The following is a 15850-nucleotide window of genomic DNA, read 5'->3' on the forward strand; positions in this document are numbered from 1 at the left end:
GAATCTTCAATTTCTTCGTCCGCAAGCTACGCTTTTTACTCGTACACGCAATCCACCATAAATTTGCCCCAAATAGTCGTTTTTCACCTAATTTCCACTGAAACACTAACAAACACTATTAAACGTAAAAACGCCAAATAATGTATAAAAACAATACTACACATGATGAAAACCGAGTAAAATCGACCCTAATTATAGGAGTAAAATACTCCTATCACCCATCCCCCCGGTTCCGATCATGGAATAGATGAAATAAATTAAAAAATGGATTTTTGTTGAAGAAAGAGATCTTATTGGAACTGTCCATATCTATCATCCTTCAGAAACATATCACATCCCGGATATGGTGAAATAGGATGAATTGAGACGGTATTTTGTAAATACGTTATTATCTTGAATATATTAACTATTTCTTTATTTTTCGATTGCCTGGAAGGGACAAAAGAAACATCTTGCTCTTTCTTCAACAATTTCTGATCTCTAGTGGACACCGTAGGATTCGAACCCAGATGAAGTTCTGACGATCTGTCAGAGAAAAAAGAACGAATGGATCTTGTAGGATCCCAAGAAATTCTTCGATTTCTTCCAGAAGCAGATGATTATTCATCTCCTTCTCACCTTCCGTGAATAGCCGGGACATTGAGGAATATCCAGAAAGGCATTTAGGGAATTGGTCTGATTCTATCTCTGTTCATTCCGTTTGAAGAGAGGAAGGATCCTAAATAATCGATCTTTCTTTTAGTTGTTGAATCTTTCTTTGATTGATCAATGTGTGATATTCCGATTCCTCATTACTAATGGAATCGGTCTGATTCTATCTCAGTTCGTTCCGTTTGAAGAAAGGAAGGATCCCAAAGAATCGATCTTTCTTTTAGTTGTTGAATCTTTCTTTGATTGATCAATGTGTGATATTCCGAATTCTCACTACTAATGGAATCGAAATGATCTCTGGATTGATCAGAAGATCTCTTCCATTGGATAGAATTCCTTCCTTGAACAAAACTAGATCTTGTGGAATCATATTGAATATTTGACGATATATTCTGTGCCTTACTAAAAAACCGATCTTTGTTTACCAACCACACATTGTCTAACCAAATTCAATTCTCTCTCGATATGTTCCTCAAAAAATCTGATTCGTACGGATTATTCCCCCAACTAATGAAGAGATCTTGGCGGAATTGCCACATATGAAGAAACCCTCCACTTCAATTGATATTTTTTCACGAAAAGCAAACATGAGATAAAAAAAATCCAGTCTTTCACTAAGATTTTGAATAGCTGTCCCGAATTCAAGTTGATTCTGTTTCTCCCCTTCCTCAGAGAAAGACGATCGAACAATTCCCAATCATGGTCCTTGCGGATCGGATCATCCATATAATATACAAAAAGAAACTCCAGATATTTGATATCTTTTTCTTTGAATGAGATCTCAATTCCAGCGACGGTTTCATTAGATATCTTACAATTAGAATCCCTCTTTTTAGTTATTGGAAAAAATCAAGTACTCTCTTTCGGATCCAGGAAAGAGCTCTCAGAGATCTTTTTTCCTTTTGGAAGATACAGGAGCAAAACAATCAACCTATTGATATTGGAAGACCAAAAGGATTCTTCCAATGTATCATTTCTGGGTCCAATGGAATTCATAAGTATAGGAAGAAGCTTTGTCAAATAGAGATTTTTTCTTTCGACCATCTTTCGATTGTTAATACGATATATAAGGACCACTACTACAAATAGTACTACACCCTTGATCGTGAAATATCGATTTCTTGTTGAAACCCTGTGAATTGCGTGAAAGTAAGATACTCCAAATTCGGGAGTCCAAGAGTTTTATAAAACGTTCTTGATGGAAAAAAATGTGAATGAAAGATCCCACAGAATTGAATTGGGTCCATGAATCTAAGAAATAGTGAGAATTCTGGATCTCTCTCAATATCTCTCTCAATTTGAAAATCCAGGATTTGAATTGTATCAATGGAATCTCATCATCCATACATAACGAATTGGTGTGGTATATTCATATCATATAATATGAACAGTAAGAACTAGCATTCTTAGTGAGACTAGAACTCATAGGGAAGAAAATAGATTTGTGGATGGAATCAAATATGCAGTATTTACAGACAAAAGTATTCGGTTATTGGGGAAAAATCAATATACTTTTAATGTCGAATCAGGATCAACTAGGACAGAAATAAAGCATTGGGTCGAACTCTTCTTTGGTGTGAAGGTAATAGCTATGAATAGCCATCGACTCCCGGGAAAGGGTAGAAGAATGAGACCTATTATGGGACATACAATGCATTACAGACGTATGATCACTCTTCAACTGGGTTATTCTATTCCACCTCTTAGAAAGAAAAGAGCTTAAATCAAAATACTTAATAGCATGGCGATACATTTATACAAAACCTCTACCCCGAGTACACGCAATGGAGCCGTAGACAGTCAAGTGAAATCCAATACACGAAATAATTTGATCTATGGATAGCATCATTGTGGTAAAGGCCGTAATGCCAGAGGAATCATTACCGCAAGGCATAGAGGGGGAGGTCATAAGCGTCTATACCGTAAAATCGATTTGCGACGGAATGAAAAAGACATATATGGCAGAATCGTAACCATAGAATACGACCCTAATCGAAATGCATACATTTGTCTCATACACTATGGGGATGGTGAGAAGAGATATATTTTACATCCCAGAGGGGCTATAATTGGAGATACCATTCTTTCTGGTACAGAAGTTCCTATAAAAATGGGAAATGCCCTACCTTTGAGTGCGGTTTGAACTATTGATTTACGTAATTGGAAAAATAACCAATTAGGTTTACGAAAAAACCTAGAAATCGATCACTGATCCAAATTGAATACCTCTACAGGATAGACCTCAACAGAAAACTGAAGAGTAACGGCAGCAAGTGATTGAGTTCAGTAGTTCCTCATAGAAAATTATTGACTCTAGAGATATAGTAATATGGAGAAGATAAAATTGTTTCAAGCACCGACAGAACCAGAAGCACCCCTTGTTTCAAAGAGAGGAGGACGGGTTATTCACATTTCATTTGATGGTCAGAGGCGAATTGAAAGCTAAGCAGTGGTAATTCAAAAGATTCCCCGGGGAAAAAATAGAAATGTCTCCTACGTGATAGCAGTTCACGGTTACGGTCCAGACACCCAGCTTAGACGGCAGTGATTCAGTTCACGGTAAAAGGCGCATGTTGTGTAGGTTGAGACCCATACAATAGTCTAATTTGTAGGGTTTCATCTGGATCAAGTAATTGGTAATATTTTTATATATACAATTGTTTTACATATATACCGTTTGAATATTCATTTGTAAATGTGTGAACTCACTCAAAAATATTTATATTTCTGGTCATCCCCAATGTTTACCTTTCAGGTTATCAAGTACGAGGTCGGACTTCCACAATAATTGTGGAAGTCAATGTCTGCCATACCTCTAGAGCTGCAAGTAGTTAGATGCCGGGAAGTCTATCTTTTTGTTTACAGCAGTTCAAACTTATTTTGATAGACTATGATTTGAACTAATGTATATATATGATTGAAAAGCTGTCTTTTCTAAAATGCTTTAACCAGTTGTTTGAGATATACATTGATTTCATGTTTTTGGCATATTAGGATTGTATTGGAAACAGAGCATGTAGGGTCATATGAGATTAATGTTTGCGCTCTGTTTTCTTGAAATACAATCGGGATTTTATGAACTTGGTTTTCAGAAATGTGTTTTTCTTAAACGAGAAAAGGTTTTAACGGTATTTTTTGAAAACAGATCATACGTGATGTATGGTCTTGAATTGCGATCGCATTTTAATAAAGGTGTTAAAGTATTTCTGCAATGAGGTTGCAAACCTTTTTATGTTTTAAAACACAAAAAATTATAAAGGTTTTTAGGCTTGCTACGGGTTTCAGAGCAATCACTCCCATTCCCTAGCGCCGGTCTCAGCTCGAATTTTGAATGGAAATCGGGTCGTGACACTAATACAATCCTAACAATCATGAATCAAGAATAAACCCAAAATTTAAACTTCGTCTTCATCACCCAAACTTAGGGCCGAATGCCTTTGGCATTTTTCATATCCAAAATTCCAATCACAACAATACTTAACATAAACAATACACCAGATACATTATCCTCATGACTATTACAAATTCCCTATGCTTAAACACCATTCAAACACTTCCATTAAAAGATCAAAATTTTTAGAATTCATCTTACCTCCATGCCGTAGGTTCCTATTCTCCAATTCACTATCACTTTGCTCCAAACAAACTCAAGAACACATCACCTAATCATTTAAGCAGAATTCCCAGAATTCAATCTCAAAACCGAACTGAAACACTGAAAACCCTAACCATAAACACTCATCCTTACCTCAAATTTATTCCACAATCAAATAGAGGATCATTTCCTCCTTTCGTGGCCGCGAGAATCGCTCAATTCCGTTAAAAATTGAGAAAGATATGATAGTTTGAAAATGTTTGGTACGAACTTCAAAGGGGAAGAAAGAGTTGCTGGATTTTGCTAGCTGAAATAGAATGAATTGTTTAGTTTAAAACTCAATCCATTTTCCTTATATATTTATGAAAAAAGGTCTCCTTTAGTCATTAAAGAAATCGACTTAAACCGTTTCGATTTCTAACTTAAAACTTGTTCGATTTCGTCCGTCGAACGCTAAACCTTTTAGGTCCGATCAACTCCATATTATTTATTTATCACTTATGTTACTTAGTTCTGACTAAAGTGCCACTTTGGCTCAAAGTGGCTAAAAGCTCACTCTAGCTAAAAACGGTTAAGTTTCACTTAAACTCAAATTTCCAAATAATCGTCGTACTAACTTTCCGGAAATCCTTTTCCGATTAATTGTTATTAATATTTTACGAACATTGTCGTGAAAATTATTAGCTCAGAACGTATATCTTATTTTATATTAAGTCCCGCTAATAATTGGCCCAATAGTGATTCACTTGATAAATTTAGTCCAACTACGTTTCTTAGCTCGATTCTCACTTCCAACCTTTCGGTCCTTAATTTCATAATTTCCATATAGCACGTCCTAGTACTTTATTAGTATCTTATTAGATTACGGGGTATTACATATACATTTCTGATTTTTTTGCCTGGTGATTAAGTGAGTCATAATTCTTTGACAATAGGTCTGCAACAAGTTAATTTTGGAGAACACCTACATGCTTTCACGCGTAATGATTTGCATGATTTTAATCATGCTCGTAGTGAGTTGCGTGGGTCAGGTTTAGGAGCTATTATTGATGTGCATGGTATAGGTTTGCAACGTGAGACTCCTAATATTGATTTGCATGGGATGAACTATCATGCACGTGATAGGAGGATGCAGTTAGGTAAACGATTTTGCATAGGAATAATCATAATGTGAGTCTGTTGTTGTAGCATCGTGATGGGTTATGGGGACAGCTTATTCTTCCGTTCAAATATATTTGAAAGTCATTAGCTTCGCCTTAGGTTAAGTATTTTCTTGCTTTGCACAATAGAGTTCTATCACTCGATTTTTTGGTGAATTACTTTATTATTTCAGTGGATAATTTTTTGTGCTCGTTATGTAGGATGGTGGAAATGCAAGCTCATATTACTGTTCACTATAGATTTGCTAAGAATTTTTGGTGTGAGGCTATGCATAAGTTGGATGTTACTTTGACTTTTCCTATCTCAGTGGTGGATTTTATGACATAATGACATGAAATTATTCCCAGAGGTTTTTATTGGAAGCTGTGGCAGGTTTTTTGGTCTCTATGGGTGTGTGAATTATTGAAATGCAGGAATAGTAGAGTTTTTCAGAATAAATTACGTACCAAGCAAAGAAGTGGCGATCTTTAATTGTTTCTCGAAGGCGGTTTTTATTTTCAAGATATTTAATAAAATAAATTCTTATTCGGGTTTGCATTTCTTTAAAAGTTCTTATTGTATCTTGTTCTACGGATTTCAATTTTATTTTTTTGGTTTTTTCTTTTAGTCATAACTCTTAGTGTGTCAGCTAATGAGTACCATTTTTTGTGCGAAAATTTTGATGTCACATCTTGTGGCTTTTAATGTAATTATTATTCATAAAAAAAGTTTCATGTTTAATAGATTTCCAGTTTATTTCCAGCTTTTCAGTTATTGCAAATTTTATCTATTCTATTATGATTAAAGATTATATCTATTATTTTTTGTATAGCATGATATTAATAATTGGAAGTATATCAGTAAATTAATAATCTCAATAAGATGATAAGTCATAAAATTTAATTGTGTGCATGAACTCGGATCTTTTAGTACGATGTATATGGTCATAGGCATCTAAAAGTGAGTTAGATATATTAATTGGTATAAAAGGTAGTTCTAACACAATCAGGTGATGATTTCATTCTAGATCAGGTCACGAGATTGTAACAAATTTAAGTGAAACCAACCACATCAAATTCACAGACCGTTCGTCCCGTTTTCAAATATTATCACTTATCTAATTTAATATAAGCTCGCAATAACTTTCATCAGCTTATAAAATTTTCATGTTTGTTAGATTTCCAGTTTATTTCCAGCTTCTCAGTTATTGCAAATTTAAGGACTATATAACATTTTATTTCCAGCTTTTCCAGTTTATTAGTGAATATAATTTTATTATGATTATTGCGCCTTTCTTAAAAAAAATCACCAATTTCTATTAAAAAATAAAATATTGAAATTATTATTAAATATTGACCCTAAAGTATAGACTAGTTTATCAAACAAATTGAATTTAAATTAGATTGATTGTATAATATAAAAAATTAATCAATTTAATTTCTTTTTTCGGGAGAAAGATAGGTGTTAGTTGTTGGAATGCTAATTATGATTAAGAATTCAAATGTAATGAAAAAATAAAATTAAGTGTATAAATGGTCATGGGAAAAACTAAAATATATAGATAATTAAAACATTAAAAAATTGATATATGATTTGTCTCATATAAAAAGACACACATTGTCATAATTATAATGTCCCATTTAAAAAAAATAATTTTTTTTGCCAATTTGTTTTTTAAACTTCTAATAGTTTAATGATAAAATACAATTTATTAATTAACAAATAATCAAATTATTATAAAGCAACAAATGTTATTAACGTCCATGACTATTTGTTTTAATGGTTTATTGTTCTCTTTAGTAACAGAAAATAATAATAAAAATTAAAGATATATAATTAAAAAGACTAAGATAACAACATAATAATATGAATTAAGTCTTCTAAATTCCATATAAACTTAACTGAAATTAATTAAATTGAATAGATGAAATATATATTTAATCAAAATTATATTTCAAAGATTTTAAATGCATTTATACTTAGATAAAATTATGTAGAACAAATTTATTAATTGTCTAAAAAATATATATTTATAATTAATAATTTAAAAAGCTCTTGAGTATTGATCATGACACACAAAACGAGTGGTATGTTTTAGAAATTTTTATGATCTGATGATTTTAACTTCTACATAAACTGATAATTGATGAATAATCATTGGTATAAATATTCCTAGGATGACTATTTATTTTAAATATTTTTGAAATCGGGTGACTTAAAATTTTGTTTATTTATAGAGAAATTCTTAGATAAATCGAGTCTACCACGTCATCCGTAAGTTAAACCATTCATAATGCAACACGCAATAAAATGATGGCAATATCATAATATCACCATTAAGATGGATGCATTTATTGCATAATTATTACGATATTGTCATCATTTTAATGAGGTGTTATATTATAAATGACTTAATTATGGTAGACTCGGTCTACCTAAAAATTTCTCCTATTTATAACAAAGGAGTTAAACACATTAATAATATTACTATAGCAACGATTAAAAAAAAAAATCGAAATGGAAGGCCCATATGGTGAAATTAGAAGAAATGCTTATCCCGGGGTTAGGGAACACAACCACGTGCTTGCTCATGGCCTTCACGCTCAAAACCCTCAATTTAAGGACTAGTTATTTATTAACCATTACATATTTTATAAACTTTTAAAATATTAATGTGGTTTTCGAGCGTGTGTATGGTGGAACATCTTTTCTTTTAGTATTTTTTTCCCCAATAGGTAGCTTACAAAGCAAGGAACTAATAAGCTAGGATATATTCATAAAAAAAAAAACTGGGATATTTTAAAACATTATAATTTCTAAACTTAGCTTTTTCCAACTGAACCAGATGATGAACTTCCTTGTTATTCGTCCTTTTGATCCATATGATTTGGTAATCTTCAAAGGAGGGTAAAAGTAACCAAATATCATGACAGAGACCCCAACAAGAGGCCAATAAACAAGAACCTGAATTGACCGAGTTGGAATCTGGATGGCATCTCCTTTAAAGATCACCTTCCGCCAGTCTTTCCTTTTCGCCACAGAATAGCTTCTCCGAGCGCTATGAATTCCATGATGCCCGGATCCCAAACATCTCTAAAGGAAAGAGCAAATTTGCCCAAGAGAGTGCCCGAACTAGATTTGGCTAGTCCCGCTACCGAGCCAACCTTGAGCCTTGAATTTACACCACCATTATAAGTGATGATTATAGAGTCTTTTGAGATATGAGTCCCTGATGGAGGTAACCTTGGCTGCCTGGAAGTTAGTCTCTCCATTGCTTTGACCTTAACGAGATCGGTGGCTTGGCCGTCTTCGAATTCCTTTCGAGATTGCATTGATGCAGGTTTGTTCTTCTACTGTCCAATGTAGGGCTTGAAATATTTTGGCATCTCTCGCCTTTCATATTGACCAAATTGTGAAGACAAACAGAAATATGAGTTTATCCGAATGCTGCTGGGCAGATAAGCTGCTAATCTTAAATTTCCAAAGCAAATCAAAGGAGTTATCTGGAAGAGCACTAGCATTAAGATGGAGTTCAGACAGGAACCACACACGCTGGGCAAAATGGAAACCGAAGAAGACATGAAACACTGATTCCTCATCTTGATAATGAGGGCAAGCCAGGTTACTTTCAATTCGCCTATTCAACGCTTTAGTTACCGGGATACCGTTATGGAGAATTTTCCAGATGAAGATGCAGATATTATTAGAGATGTTTAGAGCCCAAAGGTATTTCCAATCCTGTTTTTCAAATCTTATAGTTGAGTTCCTCAAAACCTCATGAGAGTGTCTATGGCTCAGATGAATATAGTTTTCTGATTTAACAGAATAACATCCATCCTTATTATAATGCCAGATTAGTCTATTAGGGGCAAACAATAATGGATGGGTAAGGAGAGGATGAGCTCTCCATCGGCATCACTAAATATGGACTTAATCAAAATTTCCTTCCAACAATTGTTCACTGAATCTATAAGGTCTGAAACCTCCCTGGGGATCTGATGCTCACTAATTCCAGTTCGCACCTTAGGTAAAAATTCATTGTCTCTAGGAATCCAGGGATCAAGCATAGTTCTGATGCGAGAGCCATTATTACACTGCCATCTAAGACCTTTTTTTAGTAGGGCCAAACCTTTAAGGATGCTCTTCCAACCCCAAGAGGGATTGGAACCTCGAGTTGCTTCCAGCAGAGAGGAGGAACGAAAATATCTTCCTTTAAGTAATTGGTATATGATGCTGTCTGGATTATTCAAAATATTTCAGCTCTGCTTGGCCAGTAGGGCAATGTTGAATACTTCCAGATCTCTAATACCTAATCCTCCTTCTCACTTGCTTCAGCACATCTTGGTCCAAGCCACCCAGGCCGTACGCCTGTCTTCACCATGCTGCCCCCACCAAAATTTGCCAATGAGGCTGTTGATACGGCTACACAGAGATTTGGGCTTCAAGAAACACATCATAGCATACACAGGTATAACCATGAGCACAGATTTAATAAGCACTTCCTTGCCTCCCTGCAAGATATATTTTGTTTTCCATCCACTTAGCTTATTTTGAAGGGTCATTAATAGGCTTGCAAAGGTGATGTTTTTTTATCTATGGATTTGAGCTGGAAAACATAGGTACTTGTCTACCGAAGTCATCGAGGAGAGATCCAGCGAGCTCATGACATTATCCATGATATTTGAATGAGTATTCCCACTAAAGAAAACTGAGGATTTCCCTAGGTTGATAATTTTCCAGTAGCCTTACCATAATGGTTTATAATTCTTCTAATGGCATCAATAGTGGTTGAATTGATCTTTGCAAATATCAGTGAATCATCTGCAAAGAATAGGTGACTTTATTGCGGGGCAGTAACGATTAATGCTGATACCTGCTAATTGCTTGTTGGCAATTTCTCTCTTTATCATGTGGGATAAACCTTCTGCACAAAAAAAAAATAACAAAGATGAGAGAGGGTCTCCTTGTCTCAGTCACCTGGAAGGTTGAAAAAAAATCCTTTAGTTCTCCATTGATAAGAACATAATATGTAACAGAGGTAATGCAATTCATGATCCAGCCAGTAAATTTATCATCAAATCCCGAAGCTTTGAGGATTTCTTTCAAATAACCGCATTTTACTCGGTCATAAGCCTTGCTAATATCCAGTTTCACCACTAGATAGTCGCTTTTTCCCGTGGTTTTAATTTTGAGGAATTGCAACAATTCATGGGCAATCAAGATGTTGTCTGAAATCGCTCTCCCTTAAATGAAGGAATTTTGAGAACTAACTACAATCTGAGGAAGCACTTTCTATAATCTGGCTGCAATGATCTTGAAGATTACCTTATAAAACACTGAACATAGGCTAATTGGTCTGAAGTCAATCACCGAGGTTGGAGTTTGAACATTAGGGATAAGGGAAATGATTGTATGATTTAGACTACACAGAAATATTCCTCCATTGAAAAACTCTATGACTAAATTGGTAATATCAGGACCTATTATGTACCTGAAATGATGAAAAAGAACCCATGAACATCTTTTCACTCCTCCTTGAGTTAACATGTAAATACTCGAAGTTTAATTTAAAAAAGAGAAAAGGGACTTCAAATGCCCCTAACGTTTATCTCAGAATCAATTATGCCCTCATGATTCAAAAAAGTGCAAATATACCCAAATATTTTTTAACGGGATCATTTAGGACAACAATGTTTTTTCAAAAAAGGGTCATGTATTCTCCTAACCGTGTTAAATGCAAGAGCCTAAATGAGTACATTTTAAAACGTTAGAGGTATATTTGCACATTTCCAAATCACGAAGACGTAAATGATCCTGAGACAAATGTTAGGTGCATATATGTCGACCTTTATTCCTTTAAAAAATATTTAATTTGATATTAATGATTTTTTTACTAAAAAAATCTAACTAGGTTATGTTAGAGTTTTAGAGTAGAGAAGAAAAACATAACAGTAAATAAACTTTAAATTTCATTTTTCCTCTAACACACATCTGCTTCTTAATGTCATTAGATATATAGGAGATAACATAATCAAAATAATCATTACATGGACATCTACATCTTACATTACCATACTTTCAACCATACTTCTAATCCTACTCTAATCAGTAACCTAACATCACATGCTGAACTGTGATCTGTCAGCACTATAATATCAAAAACTAATACAAAATACATAATTTGAGCTTCTAGAGTATCTTTAAATGTCTCACAAGTTAACAGGTCAACATTTGTTTATGGAAAAACAAGAACCTTGCAAAGCAAGAGACCCGCACAATTACACTGAACTAAACTTGGACTATCAACTATGCTCCATAGTAAGTCATTATGCCAGACTTGCTGCCATTAAAAAAGAAGGTCTTCAAACCATATTCGAGCTTCACCTGGTTCTGCCATCGCAGCCAACTAATGAGCTAAGATATTTGCTGTTTTTGGAGAGTGTTTCCATTTGATTGTTGAGAAACAATTTGATGTCTCATAGCCTTTATATCTGCTAGAATATCTCTAACAGCAGTGAGGAATTTACTGTGCTGATTCAACGCATTAATTAGAGTAGCACAGTCTAATTCAATAATGACCGCCTGGAAAGCACAGTCCCTCGCAACTTCTAATCCCCGAAGTATGGCTTATACTTCTGTATCAATAACCTGGGATCTCACAGAGATGAGCTTCGTTCCTACCAATGTTGTTAAAACTGTGTTTTAACACGCACAATGTTACGATTTTACAAGTTAAAATGTTTCAAACGATTCAACACATTTTAAAAATCGCATTTTAATAAAATCACTGTAAAATCGTGAGTTAAATCAATAAAATCGATAAAATCAGTAAAATCGTGAGTTTAACTCCTACAATTGTAATGATTTTAAATTTCTCAATGTTATATAATACAAACAAGAGTTATGACTTTTACTTGGGCTTTTGAAATTAAACCAAACATAAACCCACCATCTTTAATTAAAGGGTTTTTCTAAAACTGTTTTTTTTTTTTGAAATTTTTGTAAAAATATTCGTTTTCGCTAGTTTATTAGTAAATTATCGATAACTCATTAATAGATTAGAGGTAAAAGGAGTATTTTTTATAAAAAAAATTGAAAAAATGAGATAGGATAATTTCCCTAATTAATCATGGGCATACATACTTATCAAAGAAAGACAAAAATATTAGCCACAAGCAGAAAAAATGCCCTATATAATTACCTTTTTCGTTATTCTTTAAATTCATTTTACTACTTCTATTTTTTAACTATAAGTTGTATCATATATGTTAACAACTTTTCTGATGTTTTAAAGAAAATTTCCTACATTATACTATTTTTCTATTTTATTTATATTTTTATATTTTTTTTGTCTTTATTTTTTTAATTTTTTTTTTACGAAAAATACCTTCTTCTTTTCTTAATTTCACAAATACATTTTTTTTCACTTTTTAATGATTATTTTCTGGTGTTTTTTTTAATTTTTTATCGTGTTGTTAGTGTAATTATGATGTTTTATAGTGTATATATTGCGTTTTTAGTGTAATTATGATATTTTATAGTGTAATAATAGTGTATATATAGTGTATCTATGCTATTTTTATAGTATTTTTATAGTGTACTACAAAAACACTGCAAATACACTAGAAAAATACTATAAATACATCAAAAATACACTATAACATAAATACACTATAACGTAGATACACCATAAAAACACTACAAATACACCATAAATCAATTTATTTTTTACAAAATCAGTAGCAGCAAAATAAAAAAATAAATTTATGAAAAAAAAAACAAAATAATTATATGAATAATAAAAGAATTGTATAAACATAAAAATAATAAATCTACAAGACACTCTTTACAAAAAAATCTAATTTATCACAAAAACCCTAAAAAAATTACAAATATCTAAAAACGACGTCGATGAATCCATCAGAAGAAACGCGGCGACGAGAAAATCATTAGAAGAATCGCGACGCTGAAAGATCCACAAAAAAATGCGATGGGAACAAACTACGACAGAAAATACACCGGAAGACGTGTGACGGCGAGATGAAAGAAAGCGGTTATTGGAAAAAAAGAAGATGGAGAAAAATTTGATAGGAAGAGAAGTGGAAAGGAAGAGAAAAATTTAATAGGAAGAGAAAAGCAGAGAGAAAGAAAATTTGTGTTAGGAGAGAGAAAAGGTATGCTGGCTATGAGAATCAAATGACCTAAAATGAAATAAAGTCCTAATATTATAGTAGGGTATTTTTGATATTATGTGTTAAATAAGGACAGGGAGGGGAATTATAAAAAGATGGATAAAAAAGTTGTAAATATGTTTTAAAATGAGTATTTTGAAAATAATCTCTTCTAATTTTGGTATTTATTGATTCTTTTAAAATTAACCGCCATATCATTAGCAATGAGAATAGATATTGTTGGAATTGTTTATCTGAGGTCGAATCAGGGCTGCACATCGTCTTACATTGCTCTATCGTCTGGAGTTTTTGGTGCCATTTTATTCGCCGCCTTAAGGTAGATTACTCAGGCTTAGTTTTTCTTTGTATTCGTAAGAATGTCATGCATTACAAATATCACAACTCTTCATTCGTTTATTATGGAAATGATGTGTTTAATAGTCTAAATTTCCTAGCTAGAGATTGATTTCTTTCCGGTTTTCCGGTGTTGTATTCCAAATCTTTTTTTGCCTTCCTCATCTGGAGAAAGTGCTAATTCATCTATCATTTAAAAAAATGTACATTTTACATTTATCTTTTGGAATTAAATATCATTATTTATTTTTAGTTTAATTAAATATTGAATTTTATTTTTTTATTTATCTACAAGTTCTTTTATTCTTTATATGAAACAGTGTTATATATGTTTACAATTTTCTTATAATATTAATTTCAATTATTTTTCATTTTTAAATTACAATAAATAAAAATATTTTACATTTATTTTTTTACATAAATATTGATCCGTTATTTTTAGTATAACTAAATATTGAATTTAATTTTTTATTTATCTACAAGTACTTTTACTCTTTATATGACTTTTTATTATATAAAAACAAATAATTGTTAAATCATGTTGTAAATAAAATATTGATGTAAAAAATGATATATAATTAAATAGAATTAACTAAATATTTATTAGCATTGTTTAATACTTTTAAAACTCGTTAATTTTTGAATGCCTTGAACTCGCGCGAATATAACCGTGAGTGTGGTAAGAACTGGTTCTTGGTCAGAACACGGAAGTTTCCCGTCTCATCAATACGGTTCCATCGGTTCAAACAAGGGTCGATTACGAGTTTGGTCTGTCCCTGAACACGGCTTGGAAGTTTCTAGGTTTTAGTTTAATGGGCTCGATTTACATTGTTTTTTGCCCGTAAAGTGCATGAAAATAAAGTACATCAAATTATTTACGTCTAGATTAAAACCAGGTCTGGTTCCGAGCCCGAAAGCCTGGAAGTTTGGAAAATCGAGTTCTAGGGAAGGGGGAAGAACACACGATGCCGCCACCCTCAGTGTCGGCGGCGACATCATGTACTGTCGGCGCCGGCAGTATCAGCCGGCGGCACCGGCCATCTGGGTTGGTGGCGGCGTCATTTGGGCACGAAAGAAAATTAGGTCGTTTTTCATCGTTTTCAGCTCCGTTTTCATTCGTTTTAACTCTGCTTTTCGTGTAAAGACAGCAAAAAACGCATAAAAATACAAGGAATGCAAATATGGCAATTGCAGAGTGTTAACAACAGATTTTGAACACTAGATTACAATTTTCCAGCAACTTTAAGCAAGTATTTTTTTCATGGTTAATAAACTCAAAAACAGCCTAAACATGCATTTTAGGTGTTCTAAACTACTGCCTTTTTGGATTTAAGCATACAAAACTTATTAATTCAGCCACTAACATGCTTTTTCATCAATTTCATGGCATTTTATTAAAAATACGTAATTGGGCAATTAAAAATGACTCTTGGGACCCTATGGGTTTGGGTATGGTCAATTTTAGTCTATAAAACTTGCAAATTGGTCATAAACTTCTAAGATATTGCAGTTAGTCCAATTTCTGGACTTAGATTACAATCTTTTTGGATTTTTATAAGCTAACGCCTGCTTATATTCCAGCAAGCAAATCGATAGCTCATCACCAGGACAAATTTTTCTGAAAATTATAATTCGACACTTAAGTCCCTTATTACTTTTTACATGTCTGAAAAATAGGTGTCTACCGTAACCTTGTCTACTCGTTTGACCAAATATTTAAAAAGTGGCCTTTCTGGTTTCTAATTAGTCTATTCCAGGTTTTACAGAGATACTTCTAGCTTAAGTACATAATTGTAATGATAGATAACATGACATGATAACTCACTCCAATTCCCTCTTATTTTCAAAGGTAAATCATAATACCATCAGGCTGCAATACCCTGAAATGGTATAAGATATGATCAAAGAATTTGTTCCTTATTCAGTACAATAATTAGAC

General features: G+C 33.0%; 1 protein-coding gene across 1 annotated transcript; it reads left to right on the forward strand.

Moving 5' to 3' along the window:
* Positions 1 to 1977: 1977 nt before the first annotated feature.
* LOC130014815 (50S ribosomal protein L2, chloroplastic-like) lies at positions 1978 to 2794 on the forward strand. Its single transcript, XM_056103754.1, has 3 exons — positions 1978 to 2014; positions 2118 to 2336; positions 2511 to 2794. Exons 1-3 carry the CDS (start codon positions 1978 to 1980, stop codon positions 2792 to 2794), a joined length of 540 nt encoding a protein of 179 aa, XP_055959729.1.
* The last annotated feature ends 13056 nt before the right edge of the window (positions 2795 to 15850 follow it).

The sequence above is a fragment of the Mercurialis annua genome, linkage group LG7 (genome assembly GCF_937616625.2).
Source record: "Mercurialis annua linkage group LG7, ddMerAnnu1.2, whole genome shotgun sequence".
Taxonomy (NCBI): domain Eukaryota; kingdom Viridiplantae; phylum Streptophyta; class Magnoliopsida; order Malpighiales; family Euphorbiaceae; genus Mercurialis; species Mercurialis annua.